The following is a 14,910-nucleotide window of genomic DNA, read 5'->3' as shown; positions in this document are numbered from 1 at the left end:
TTCGAAAGCACGTCAGAGTGCAAGTAGATAAATAGGTACCGCTCCGGCGGGAAGGGAAACGGCATTTCCGTGCGCTGCTCTGGTTCGCCAGAAGCGGCTTAGTCATGCTGGCCACATGACCTGGGAATCTGTATGCCGGCTCCCTCGGCCAATAAAGCGAGATGAGCGCCGCAACCCCAGAGTCGGTCACGACTAGGCCTAATGGTCAGGGGTCCCTTTACCCTTTACCTTTAGCTATACTTCAACCCTTGCTCCTCAAGCGGAAGCAAATGCTCGTTTTAAATACAGCAGTGTGTAAAAGCACACTGTTGACTACAGCCAAAACTGACCATGAACTTGGCCCTCCCAAAGTCTCCAGTGCAAATTTGAATCCCGGATGTGAGCCTCCTTTTTCCTTCCAGGCATGCTAGTCTGTTTCAACTAAACCAGGGGTCAGCAAACCTTTTCAGCAGGGGGCCAGTACACTGTCCTTCAGACCTTGTGGGGGGCTAGACTATATTTTGAAGGGAAAAAATGAATTCCTATGCCCCACAAATAACCCAGAGACGCATTTTAAACAAAAGGACACATTCTACTCATGTAAAAACACGCTGATTTCCAGACCGCCCGTGGGCCAGATTTAGAAGGTGATTGGGCCGGATTCAGCCCCCGGGCCTTAGTTTGCCTACCCATGAACTAAACACAGCAATAATATTCCCACTGTGGGTAGAGTGAGACCATATGCTGATCATAACCAGTCTTTTTTTAAGAGACAGCACAAGTATAACACTTCAATAGGACAATGCTTTTTTTAAAGTTTCAAGGTGTGTTAAAATTCAGCATCTGTTCACAGTGATCTAGTGCCCTTTGTCCACTACCTGACCTAGATATGGGGAGTAAATTAATTTGAACAGGTTGCTGCCAAGGAGCTATTTCTCTTGCCAGGGACTGAATGGGACAAAAGCTAAGGAGCTGAGTTTGGATGTGCAAAATCTCTTAGCTCCTGAAATGAAACCATTTTTTCACTGGGAAAGGCGCTATAAAAAGATGCTTTCATCAATATAACTAGGACTATCGCATGACAAAAGAAATGTTGCAATCCTAAACCCAATTGACACGAGCTACTTCTAAAGTAAACATGCATAGAATTGCAATGAGTTGAGCAACTGTAGATTACAGAAGTTTTCAAGTGGATAAAAATTAGTCCTGAAACAGGAACAATGCTTTGTTTTTAGATGACATGCACTTACTTTTTAAAAATGTATTTGTATTATTAATAAATGTTTTTTAAAACACTGCTGCCTAATTAATTGAGATCACTTTTTTTAGTCTATTAAAATGGATTACTCTGATTATCAGTTAAACATTGCACATCCACTATCAAATATGGAACTTTACAGAGTGATAGCAAAAGAGAAACATCTCTGACCTGAAGAGCTTACTGACTAAAATTCTGACAAGGAGTTGGGAAGGGGAAATCAAGCTTCTTGGGTAATGGTGTGTGTATGTGTATCAGGCTTCCTTCAAAACAGAGTATGAATTAGGGGTAATTTAAGTCAGTGTACGTTATATTGGCATCCATAGTTAGGATGCTCTGGTAATCTTTGTTTCAGCTGAGAAATAAAATGTTGGTGGTGAAGAGTGAAATACTGTACACTTACTCCCAGGTAAGTGTGTTTAGAATTGTAGTCAAGACAAAGGCTGCACAGGAAAGGGTTTTTATAAGGATTTGATGGATGAGAAAGAGGAGGCATCACATGGCTGTTCTGAGAGAGGTTTCCAGGGAGAATAGACAGTGTTGTTTAAGAAACCTTGAGATGGCTGAAGGCAAAAAGTGCTGCCTCCTAGGTCAGACTGTACAATTCAGATCTCAAGTGTGCTTTTAGCAAAGAACAATAAGTGCCCTACAGCAAACCTGCTGCAAAATAATACTGAGCAATCAAGCTAAGCTGGAGAAGAAAGAAATCTCAGCCAGTCCCGTCCCCCCCCCCACTGCCTATACACACCCTTACCTTGTGTCAATACATCTTCGGAAGCTATCTTTGATTTCGAGGGTTTACCATTCAAGATATCATACACCTGTTAGGAAGAACAGTTAGCTAATTAGTGCAAACGCAAAGCGAAAGCATCCAGCTGCATCCTGTACATTTAAGTTTAAAGTCTGGCATTCATAGTCTTCAAACGGTCAGCTGGTAGCATAATGCATATCTGTATTTTAGTGCTGGAGGAAGGTCACATTTTCCCTTACCTCCTCCAGCATAACTGCAAAGAAAAAAATTGGAAGTGACTGCTTCCATTTTTAAAGTAAAGAGGTGCCAGTACTCTGTACAGGTGAGTACTGTCACAAAAAAGCCCTTCTGCTTCTGCTCAGCCATACTTTAAAGAAAAGAGAATTATTTTTTAAATGTAAATCAAATTGCAGCTGCAACCAAGTCAACTGCTGCATCTTTGATTGTCACCCCAAACTGCACTATATATGTGGGTATTCTTGTAGTTTTTAATACTGAAGACTAGTTCTTCCCACATTCCTGTACACAGATTGGAAAAAAGGGTCTGGTCCATATTCTCAATCAGGCCTTAAATGAAAGATGTAGTGGCTGTTGAGATGCCTTCATCCTAACCACTTGCCTCCCAGCTAGTTGCCATGTCCAAAGGTGTTGTTCCAGGTATAACCCCTTCATCTTCACCATCTTTGTCTTTCACATCATCTTGTTCAAACAATGGTTCAAAGTTCTCAATGTGGGGATCTGCACCTGCGAGGTGAAGCAAAGCACCATGGTGAAAGAGCATCACACCTTCATATCAGTAAACCCTTCTACTCTAATATTCAGTCAAGTAAATACGCAAAAGGAATTCCGGTGTGTAGGGCCAGCCCTAACATTATGAGGCGACCGCCTTGGGTGGCTTGATGTGGGGTGGTGGGCGGCAGTAGCAGCCTCTGGTTGTTCCTCCTGATCCTCTCTGCCCCCACACTGCCTGCCCTAGGCCCCCTAATCTGACCTGCCTAAGCATCACCAATGTTGAAGTAAGACTACTGCCAGTCTGTTTGGCTTCTATATGCAGAATGGGAAAGATCTGTCACTCACCAAACGTTGCCATATATAAAGCCTACTTTACTTTTATCCAAGAACAATAGATTTAAAATGCTAGACTGGGTAAAAAATGAACCTTTTTGTTCGTTTTGCATGGTTCACTCCTATCAAAAAGATGCATGCTTTTGGACAGAAGTCTTTGTTTTGTTTAGGATTCTCAGTTTTCTTCTTCACCGTTTCCCTCTCTTATTTAAAAACTTCTCATTCTTTAAGAATTTAGTGTTACATGATTAGAACAATGCCTTAGGGCCTTTTCCTGCAACTTATTCAATGCTGCTACAAATGTTTTTCCAGAAGGGGGAGCTCAAGTGCTTCATGACAGTTTCTAAGTCCATTCAAATGCACCAGTTATTAATATTGTATTATGCTTGTGGTGATGAGATGCCTCTTTGCTACAGTGCAATGGCTTGGAGTTGCTGAGAGAACAAAACAGTTTGCAGTCCAACTTCTGGGAGGGAAGGGAAAATTACTGATTTGGCTGGGGTCATTTTGCTACCTGAGGCAACTCCCACCACATTCCACATACAAAAGCTAGTCATTAAATCTTACTTTCAACACTGGTGATGGAAAAGCAGCATAGGGGACAGGAGTCTTCCTCACACATTATACGAGAGGTCCAGAGGGTGGCAACACGAGAAGGGTTTTTCTGCAGTGCCTCCCCACCTGTGGGCAACTCTCCCCAGTGACACTCACCTGGCACCTTTGTTACATATATTTAGGCATCAGGCAAAAACATTCCTCTTCTCCCAGGCTTTTGGCTAATTAAACAATCTATGGTCTTATAAATTGTATTGGGGGGGGGGAATATTGCTTTTGTCTGTTGTTCTTGTATGCATTGTGCATACAGTATTGTAAACTGCCCTGTAATCTTTGGATGAAGTCAGTATAGAAGTTTATATAATAATAAATAATAGTAATAGTAATAGGGAAAGGTAAGGTAAAGGTAAGGTAAGGTAAAGGTAAAGGACCTCTGGATGGTTAAGTCCAGTCAAAGGCAACTGGGGTTGCGGCGCCCATCTCGATTTCAGGCCGAGGGAGCCGGCGTTTGTCCACAGAAAGCTTTCCAGGTCATGTGGCCAGCATGACTAAACTGCTTCTGGCGCAACGGGACACCGTGACGAGTGCCAGAGCACATGGAAATGCTGTTTACCTTCCCTATTTATCTACATGCCCTGGCGTGCTTTCGAACTGCTAGGTTGGCAGGAGCTGGGACAGAGCAACAGGAGCTCATCCCATCGCGGGGAATCGAACCGCCGACCTTCTGATCGGCAAGCCCAAGAGGCTCGGTGGTTTAGACCACAGCGCCTAATAGTACACTGAACACAAGAACATGTTGTCTATGCAAGTTTGTGTGAAACAGTGTGACTTAGTCATTTGTATAGTTCAAACCACTGTGCACGCAGGCACACTAACTCTACACTGCATGTCAGCAACTGTATAGCTTTACTACTTGTGTACAAAGACTGTACAGTCACTGAATGTAACTTGCGGATACCGAAATTAAGAGAAAAAGGCTATAATCAAGGAGAGTCTGGGGGGAAATTATTTCACAGCACTAAAGCATCAGGAAGAGTTTAATGTTATTTTCTTACCTGCTGCTTTGAGAAGAGCAGTCATTTTTGTAGACCCCCTTCCAGCTGCTATGTGAAGCGGAGTTGTTCCATCATATGTAGTGCTGTCAACAAATGCATCACCCTTTAAAAAAAGAGAAATAAATATATGCTGGTTTAGCTACTTACATGCACACTGGGACCATACTTTGATGCCTCTACACAATTTTGGGCCAGCTTGAAAGAAAGAGCCTCCAAGGCCTCATGACCTGGGATGAACATTTACTTTTGTATATGGACTTGTGTGAGAATGATACATAAGAGTGCTGAATTTAGAGCCGAAATGAAGCCATTTGTAAATGAATAAGCGAACAAAAAGAGCATCGGATGAACTCTGATAATTAAATATTGAGTGAAGTGTTTACTCACATTTATTTAAACAAATGTACATTAAGCAGGAAAGATAAATAATATGAAAAAAAAATTAACAGAATGGTCCAAAAAAATACCTTGGATGGTAAGCTGTAAAAATGAATGTTTTGCAAAAATAAAAATAAAGATAAAATAAATAAATACATACATGCACACACCCATTCCAGATCTAATACAACACTAAATTATTGGTGAAATATGATTGCACATTTATGCAGGTTTTACTGTTTTTAACTGGTAAAAGGCCAGTATAAATATAAATTGATATTCAATTGCAAAATACCCAGGCCCATCAGAATATACATTGCCCTCCATGTCTTACTAGATGAAAGTGAATGTCAGTAACTGCTAACAAAATAAGTAAACAAATGAAAGGTCACCACAGAATCTAAAACTCAATTTTTAGATTGTAAAACTTTATTGTATTCTAAAGGTTCGGCTTCTTAGCCCCACTACAGGCTCTTAATAATAGCTTTGGAATGCATCAGTCAAATCCATTTAAAGCTGCAATCCTATTCCCAGTTACCAGGGAGTAAGTACCAATGAACTCAATGGGACTTCTGAGTAGCTATATGTAGGATTTCACTGCAAGTATCCAAGATCAGAGGAAGGAAAACTTTCAGTGGGTCGTGTCTACAAACCTTGAGCTTAAAGACAGGCCAGAGAGACTTTTTATTTAATTAAAAATGTATAAAATAATTATGCAGTTATACTGCATTTGTCTCATTTGAATAAGCAGAATTATCTTGGGTGGTTTTTTTTAATTGCTCAATGTGCAGGGGTGGGAGAGCAGCCATCAATGAACATTTGGGACGACAGAAAATGCTTCTGTGACATTATTGCCATGCATGACCTGTGGGCTGCACATTGCCAACTTTGACCTGGGAAGCAAGGAAAATTGGCCAGGAAAACAAAGTGGTTCTGGCCCCCACGAAGCTCACCTCAAGCAGAAGGCAACCTGCCAAGGATATATTTCCTTGTTCGACAGCCAGGTGCAAGGCAGTTCTGCCAGATTTCTGTTCTTGGGCGTTGACATCAGCACCAGCAGCAATGAGCAGCCGGAGACAAGACACGCTATTTGCCATCACGGCTAGGTGAATAACAGCCAGCCCTGCAATAAAGAAGCACAGTACAGCAGCTGAATAGTGCGACGAGATCTCAAGCTCCGGAAAGTAGCTGCAGAAAAGCTAAATGTGGGCAATAAAGGGAGGCTGGGTTTGGGCTTCTCGCGATTTGGGAGCGGTAATTCATGAAAGGAGAAGGCCTACAGTTTTGGGATGCATGTCAGAAAAGTAGGGGGAAGCGAGATTACCATAGCAGCTGGTTTCATTTCCTTTTAAAACTGACAGCAAAAATAAGTGAATATTAAGAACGTAAGAAGAGCCTACTGGATCAGGTCAATGGTCCATCTAGTCCAGCATCCTATTCTCACAGTGGCCGGACAGATGCCTGTAAGAAACCCGAGAGCAGGATTTGAACTCTTGCATTCTCCCCTCCTGTGATTTCCAGCAACTGGTGTTGCTGTGGAGGCTGAGCATAGACATCATGGCTAGTAGCACCTCGCAGTGGCGTAGCGTGGGTTGTCAGCACCCGGGGCAAGGCAAGTAATTTGTGCCCCCTAACCTGTGGATTTGCGCCCCCTAACCCTAACCCCCAGATGTTGCGCCCGGTGTGGCCGGCCCCCCCTGCACCCCCCACGCTACGCCACTGGCACCTCGATAGCCCCCTCCTCCATGTTTAAGTTTATTAACATGTAGGTATTAAGTTTTAAAAACTACATGTGTCATTGGGGGAAGTGGCTGGAGCTAAGCTCTGTTTGCAAGTGTTTCCATGTCCCCAAACACCCATAAAAAGAACATTCTCTGAAGTTTCAGCTGAAACGCCATGACACCTGTAAATGGGAATGGCAGATAACAGTGACTCAAATAGCACCCTCCCAATATCAGGCAGCATGGTACTTGGCTGGGTGGAAAGGCAAGCCTTTTTGAACCCTATTTCTTTGGTGCTCTGTGTTGCAATCTGCACCTTTAATATAAATTTTGTTTTCAAACTGCCTTGTATTTTTACTTTTTAATGGATCTTAATTTTTATATGGTTCTGTTGCTTATTTTGTGTTTTCTATGGCGAATTTAACTGCTTTGGGCATGTTTTATGGACTAGGGGGGAAGCGGAGGTTTTGTTTATTTGCTAAATTAGTGTGTCAGAGTATTGCTTTGTTTATCATTTGAGCATTGTTAATGTTGTTCGCTTATATTTATACAGCTTGGTTCCCCCCCCCCATGGATGTTATATGAAACATTAACATATTATAGAATTCCACCCCTCCACTTTCCCCCTATGGTATTAAGTATTGCATATTTTCCTCCCAGTCGCTTGGAGACCTTTGAATGACAAGCGACTAGGGAAACCAATGATCAAGGGTCTGGAAACCAAGCCTTATGAGGAACGGTTGAGGGAGTTGGGTATGTTCAGCCGGGAAAAGAGGAGATTGAGAGGAGATATGATAGCCATCTTCAAATATCTCAAGAGTTGTCACATGGAAGAAAGAACAAGCTTGTTCTCTCCTGCTCTGGTGGGTAGGACTCGAATCAATGGCTTCAAGTTACATGAAAGGAGATTCCGTCTAAACATCAGGGAAAACTTTCTGACAGCTGTTCGACAGTGAAACAGACTCCCATGAGAGGTGGCGGACTCTCCTTCCTTGGAGGTTTTTAAGCGGAGGTTGGATGGCCATCTTTCATGGATGCTTTAGCTGAGATTCCTTCATTGTTGGGGGTTGGACTAGTCCGTTGGGGTCCCTTCCAATTCTACAATTCTAAGTTTAATAAATAATCTTTTTTTGGAAACAATGACTATGAACGCAACACTTTTAAAATGAAAAAACCCTTATGCTTTCTCTATCAAAAAGTAACAGGGGCAGGGGAGATAAGTTGAGAGGCAGTGTTACGTGGCTTTCTGTAGCTTCTGCTTGGTTATTTGTGTGGGAGATTGACACAATGATTCTGCCACTCCCTTCCTGCAGTTACTCTTCTCCACTGTTGACTTTAGGTTGCAAACTGCTTTAGGGCAGAAGCCTGACTTCCTGTTACAGTTTTGGTTTGCTGCTGCTGTTTACGTACAAAACTCAGAAAATCACCATGTACGCCGATGACACAGTATATAAAACATGCATCTGGAAGAAATTTGCATGTGTTTAGATGCAACAGCCCATCTGTCGATTGACAACACTGGGACTGAATCAGACATCTGTCCTGAAGAAGTGAGTGATAAAATGCTATGTTCTGCATGATCCTACACAGTTTGAGAGATGTATAGCCAAAATTGCTCTGTGTCATTTGCCTACCTTCCCCATTAGGAAGGTCTCTCATTAGAGAGGTCTCTTTGTGGCTAAGCAGCATACTCAACACCTTCTCGTCTCCTTGCTTCGCTGCTAGATGCAAGACCGAATTGCCATAGCGGTCCAAGAGGCTCACATCTGCCCCAGCTCTAAGCAAGTCCTTCACCACTCCTGCCTGCTTTGTGATAACAGCCAAGTGCAAGGGAGTCTGCAAAAAGAAAAGGAAATAGGAATCACCGAAAGGCAGTGATAATCATAAACACCATTCATGCAACTGAATCTGTTACAAAAAGAAACATCCCAGTACCAAGCAAAACATCCACAAAACAATATGCTATGAATTTTAATTTGCATTTTTCACTTTCATTGGCTGGTATTCAAGTAAGTTTTACTCAGCAGATCTATTGCAATTAATGAACCTAACATACTCATGAACATTAATTTCAGTGGGTACACTCTGAGTAAAACTTAGTTGAGTGCCACCCAACTAGTTGCCAATTTTAATTAAATTTTTTTTTTTTTGCTCTAACCCGATTCTTACACACTTTCCTTTTGATATTTATTGTAGTGTCACTTATTTATTGGACTTTGTAAGCCACCCTGGGCATCTTTGTATAGAAAGGCTGACTTTAAATGTAACAAACAAATGCAATACAAATAGGGGGTAAAAGGATTTCTCCAGATTAATCTGATCAATGTTCAATACGCCCTTGTCTTACTTAAAACAAGGATAATCCCCGATCATCACCCACGTTGGGTGGGGCAAAAATACATATTTTCCTCATCCCTGTCTTACAATGAGTACGAAAGGTTGGTTCACATGAGTTGAGCAGCCAGAGAGATTAGATCGTGAGGGATCTTTCATTAGACTCTTTGGCACCCGTGTCATTTGACTCCTCAGCACTGCCTCCCTGCAGTGTCTGTCAAAGCATTCCACAGGTAGGGATGGAGGAGAAACTGAATTCAGCATGTGTTTAAAGGCGAATCGACCTAATTCGCTCTTTGCAAAACAAGACGCAGGCAGATATTCATGTGCATCCATTGAAATTTGCCATTCTCCGAATTTTGCAATACATTGCATGGTTCTTGAAGAGTCATCAGCAAGAGCAAAAGATGCTAAAGAAGAGGATCGTCTTCCCCATGGTTTCCATACCTGATAAAGGTCGTTTCTCACATTGAGGACATCATCAGCATTCAAATCTGCTACCACTTCTAAGAGGTTCCTCACCAGCTCCTTATGAAGATGAATAATTGCTAAGTGAAGTACGCTGATGTTGAACAAAGGGGGATGGGGAAAGAAATATATATATACATTAAGCTACACAATGTAAAACAGGGAAAGAGGTATTTACGGCATGCATGGGGAACGGTATTGGTGCTGCTGCACTCCATTTTCCCTTAGCCTCAGCCAGCAAGGCCAATGGATCAGGGATGATGGGAATTGGAGTCCACTAACAATCTGGAGGGCTATATGCTCTCACTAATTCTGTTTCAAATCTATTTCATTACTGGACATGTGGCTAACATTTGTGCATGTTATCAAAGCTGTGTGAAATGAATGTGTGTGTGCGTATCAAAAACCACTGTAAGCTTTGTAAACTGAGAGCTTTAATAATAATAAAACAGAGTTTTAATAATAAACAGTTTTGGCTTGCAAAGTGTTCAATGCATCATGGTTTTAGAGTGAAACATGTTTTATAAGTCTCACGGCTGTTCCTAAACAGTACCAGAGGAATTGTTTCTCTCCCAAGGAATTCACTAATTTTGGGCTCAACATGAAGCTTTCTCCATTTTTATACCGAATGTGATTCAAAACCACAAGATTCAGTGGGAAAAAGTGATATGTAAAAGGGGACAACCCCACCCCCACCCCATACACACTTGGTATGTAAATTGAATCATTACAAAATCCAGCTGCTCTGGCTTTCAGTATTGTGACCACAATCTGACTGCACTCAGTTCCCATATATCCATTATTTCAGGATGCAAGAAAAGGTGGTTAAAAAAAAACTATTGATACACCCAACAATTCCTTGATGTTTCTCCAGCTGATTTTAAGATTTAGTTTGAAGCTGACCACCTCCTTTGTGAAACCTATCGCAGACCACCCTTCATGCTAAATACTTTTAAAACTTCTTTTTCTTTAGGCAGTCAGCATCAAGAGGTAGAATCCGTCCCCATGAAGCAGGAATCAAATCAAAACCATGAGTTTTCAAGAGGAAACAACTGTAAATGGTTTGTTTCCCTTTCCCATATTTATGGAGGGCAGGATTGGTACCTTTACATTTTACAATGACTCACCTGCCAGCGAAACCTGGCAGGCGGCTACAGGAGAAGCCTTTTGGTGTGATAGCATCCTAGTTGTAAGATGCCTTCCTCAGAGACACTCACCTGGAACCTCCTTTGCATTCTTATCAGTTTCGGGCAAAGTCTTTTTGACCCATTCTTTGTGGCTTTTTAGGGCTTTTTAATTGGACTGTTCAGTTTTGGCTTTTTAAAAGGATTTAAACTTGTCTTATGTTTAATTGTATTGCTTAATCTGTGCTGTGTGCGTGCACGCTTGTGCGTGTGTGTGTTTACACACAGAATGTTAGCAATTTGAAGCACGCCACCCAGAGAACTCAAATGCAAATGCCGCAATTAAATAAATAATTGAATTGTAAAAAGCTGTCTTGTTGGATTAGAGTCAGATATGACCACGCTAGCATTCTGTCCCCAATAGCAGCCGGGCAGATACCTGGCAGTTTTCAAGCAGGGCACGAAGATGGTAATAACTCCATGTTGTTTGCCGTTTGGCAATCTCATACTCAGCTATGCTTCCTTTGAACATGAAAGTTCCATTTCTTCACAACGGGCAATAGCCATGGAGGCTGGATGGCCTGGCTCACACAATCTCTTCTATTAGAAAGGTACCCAAGCAGCGCTGAAATTAGCTGAACTGTAACAGCTCAACTGGCATTTATGGATAATGTATGAATTCGGCCTGTGTGGCGGTTAAGACACAATTAATTTGGAGCTTTTGCATTTTGTTCTGCATTGCATGAGCAGAAGGAACAGCAACAAGAGAAATCTACCTTGAAAGAATTTCCTATTTCATCCCCGCAATGTGACTAGGACTCATGCTGCTAAAATTATTGGGGTGGGTCAGCTTATATTACAGCTGGCAGAGCTGAACCCGTTTTCTGTTGGCACTGCAATTATAGAATCGTCTCAGGAATGGCTAGATATGATCTGGCACCTTAAAGCAATTCACTTATTTTTTTAGGTGGAAGTCATTCAGCTAATATAAGTTGCATTATAAATTGCAAAAACCCTTTTCCTGTAACAGGTTAGTTTACAGCCAATTGGGACACCAGTGAGTATCATAAAGACTGGCCAGCAGAATGCTGCCTTAATTTGGTTAGCAATTAACGTTAGGAGCTTAGAAATCAAGGCCCCCACTATGAAATACAGCAGCATTTATTTTACATTGCTTTTCATTGTAAGCCCATGTCTATATCTGTATCCTGCATGCTTTCTTTATTTCCCAATCAGTACTGAATAGCACAGAGTTCGATACCATTTGTAAGTTTTAGTTATTTGACATTTTTAGATCACTGCTGTGCTAAATTCAATTCTGTCAGCAACAGTATTGTATGACTTTTAACTTGATTTAAATACTTGTAATAACTTAAACACACACATACACACAAAAACACAAGACAACTTTTAAAAATGTCCTGCACTGCCTCTGGAGAATGCTTAGGTAGGTTTATACTTTGCTGAGTCTTCAGGGTGAAAGGAAATTTCAGGAATGTAACACAGCCTCCCTGAAAATTTAATACAACCTTGGAACGCAGAGGTTGAGCTTGGACAACGTGCTAGATTTTAATTTGGAGACTAGGTATGCTGAAACCTGTTACCAAATGCTTTCCTCCTTGCTCTACAGAGCCACAGTTGTATTGCAACATATCCCTCTAGGCAGAGATGTGCTGACTAATACTAATACTTCCTCAGAGAAGGGAATTTCCCATCCCGTCCTTGTCCCAGAGTGTGTTCAGGGAAGAAACCCACGCTGCAAGTGGTGAGATTCACTGGCAGCCTGTTGGATGGATATTACAGGGATGGACCCAGGGAAGTCAGTGGGATAAGGCTTGAGCAGAAACCCAGGGTAGCAGCCAACACAGAATTGTGCAAGATTCTGAATCAAAGCTAGAATCAAAGCAAGGAAGTGGGCTGGTCAGAGACTTCTTGCTTGCCTTCTCTACTGTTTACTCTAATTAGCAGTAGCTCTCTCTCAGAAAAAGGATCTCCTCTATCTGGGCATTCCAGGAGCTGGACTTTTACATGCACATCATGAGCTATGGGCCCCATTGGAAATTTATTGTGATGTTTCAGTTTAGACCACTAATTTTCTGAAACTATGTACTGGGAAGCCCATAGGTTCCATGAAAGTGTATCAAGGAACGAACACAGTTATGGCAGACAGCATAAAAGGCAGCAAGCTTGCCACGATCACCTTGCCACACAGAAGTGGTCAGCATATTCTCAAGTGCACTCTCAGTTCAAATGGGGTAAAACAGTGAGGCCCAACCTACGTGAACTAAGTGTGCATCCTAGCACAGTCATCAGTCTGCAGCATCCTCTACCTGCACACAGGGGTCCCTCAGCAGATGAATCAGTGTGGAAAGCAATCCCTGAAAACAGGAAGTTTGAAAACCTCTGCAATAGATAATTAAACCCTGCACCTAAGCACTTTGGCTTCCTCTGGAATACGTCTCATTGGATCTTAGGGGAGGGAGCTGCCTCCCCAGAGCATTGCAATCGGGTGGACCAAAGCATGGAGTAAACAACAGGGACATGCAATTTGGGGCTGCCCTTTGCTATCCAAGCAAAAAACTGTGACAGCCAGTTTCTTCTTGGTGGGTGCAAGTGCTTCCCACAAACAGCAAAGGAAGTCCTTGCAAAGCCAAGTGTAGGAATTCAGTCGCTGCTCAGGAAAGGAGCTCAGAGTTCATAAAATTGTAGAGATGGAAGCAACTCATCTAGTCATCTACTCCAACCGCGTGCAATGCAGGAATATGCAGCTGCCTGAAGACTGAACCTGCAACCTTGGCATTATCAGCACCTTGCTCTAACCAACTGAGCTATCCAGTTTGTCTTCTGAAGAAGTCTCCCCCCCCTTCTCCTTCCCACAGAACAGAGGTGGGGAATGTGCAGGCATCAGCCATTGCACAGCCATGGAACTACTGGTCCCTCTGTGGAGCAGCAGCTAAAGGAGAATCTGCCCCACTTCTCTTTCCCACAGGAAATAAATCAGCAGGGACAGTGCAGGCTTTAGCAGGTACATGGCAGCAGTTCTTAAGAGAACGGCCATTGAGCAGAAGCCAAGAAGCCCCCAATACCCTTCATGTGCCCCAGAGAAGCAAAGGGTCAGGCCAACCTCGAAGCTAAGAATGGGGTGGGGAATGGTAGGAAGCTGATGTGAAGATCCTGCAGCTTCAAAAAATTGCAAGGAAGGTTTGCTGCCCATCACACTCACTGGATGGTGTTGTCATGCTTGCCATGACAAGCATAATTGTAGAAGGCTGGTACAAGGAATAAATTATGACAGGGGAGGGTGGGGTAGTGGGGATACATTAGAAGGGGTGAGGGACCTGTTTAACTCTAGGGAGGCAAATGTCATTGGCGGCCAGGGCCAGAGGTCAGAGTTTGCAGCGCAATAAATGTGGATTTTATCTTTGTACAGTAGGCTACTTCCTATACACATGCACCCCTTTCCAGCCTCCATAACGTAAAGCAAGAACATCCAACACATTCCAGAGGTCAGTGTGAAGCAGAGCTGGTAAAGGGTGTAAGCTCAGGAAGAGTGTGGCCTGGAGGCCAGGTAAAGAGGCCTGGAGGACTACATTTGGCCCACAAATTTGGCCCCCATTCCTGCTCTAGAGGTTCAGACAATGATCCCTGTGGCAAGTCACCCTACTTCTGAGACCACATCCTGATATGACTTTAATGGAGTAGCCTGGGAAGTTGGAGCTCCTCATCACAGGACTTGGCAGACCTCCTGAAGAGTGAACCTCCCGAATTTTCAAAGGATGGTGATAGTAAAAGCAAGTCTCAACACTCCCTTTGGACAGCTGTTTTTGTGAGAGTCCCACCTTCTCTTTGTATTCCTCGCCCCTTCTCCTAACAGATATTCTGCAAGAGAAGTCGGCTGGAATCAATCGTAAGTGAAGGAACTCCAAGAGCCTGAATTCTTGAGGAATGCTGGAAAAGGGCCAGGATGGATTTTATCTGCTCCAGAAGTCAAAAGGGAGTCAAATCATTTTGCTTCTGTTTCTAAATGAGAAACACCTACAATGAATCACTGGAATGCATCCTCATTTTGGAACTTCTACTTTCCATTCTTGCATCATCTCATGAGTAGAATATGACATTTATCACACAGGAAGAATTGTTAAAAACAACAGTGCACATGTTTACTTGGAAATCTCACTGAATTCAGTAGGATTTACTCTAAGCTAAGCATGCACAGAACTGT

The 14,910-nt window shown here is 42.6% G+C and overlaps 1 protein-coding gene across 1 annotated transcript in view; it reads right to left on the bottom strand.

The window, feature by feature from the left end:
• NFKB1 (nuclear factor kappa B subunit 1) overlaps window positions 1-14,910 on the bottom strand; it is a 70,032-nt gene that overhangs the window by 4,239 nt on the left and 50,883 nt on the right. The window contains exons 16-21 of the mRNA XM_083459205.1: window positions 9,544-9,658; window positions 8,397-8,598; window positions 5,995-6,164; window positions 4,664-4,766; window positions 2,608-2,732; window positions 1,992-2,058 (exon numbers count right to left, since the gene is read on the bottom strand). Coding sequence (XP_083315331.1) covers window positions 1,992-2,058; window positions 2,608-2,732; window positions 4,664-4,766; window positions 5,995-6,164; window positions 8,397-8,598; window positions 9,544-9,658 — 782 coding nt within the window. The remainder of the gene's footprint in view (window positions 1-1,991; window positions 2,059-2,607; window positions 2,733-4,663; window positions 4,767-5,994; window positions 6,165-8,396; window positions 8,599-9,543; window positions 9,659-14,910) is intronic.

The sequence above is a fragment of the Podarcis liolepis genome, assembly GCF_965112155.1.
Source record: "Podarcis liolepis genome assembly, chromosome: 9".
NCBI classification, from domain to species: domain Eukaryota; kingdom Metazoa; phylum Chordata; class Lepidosauria; order Squamata; family Lacertidae; genus Podarcis; species Podarcis liolepis.
This window is presented reverse-complemented; position numbering and strand designations above follow the sequence as displayed.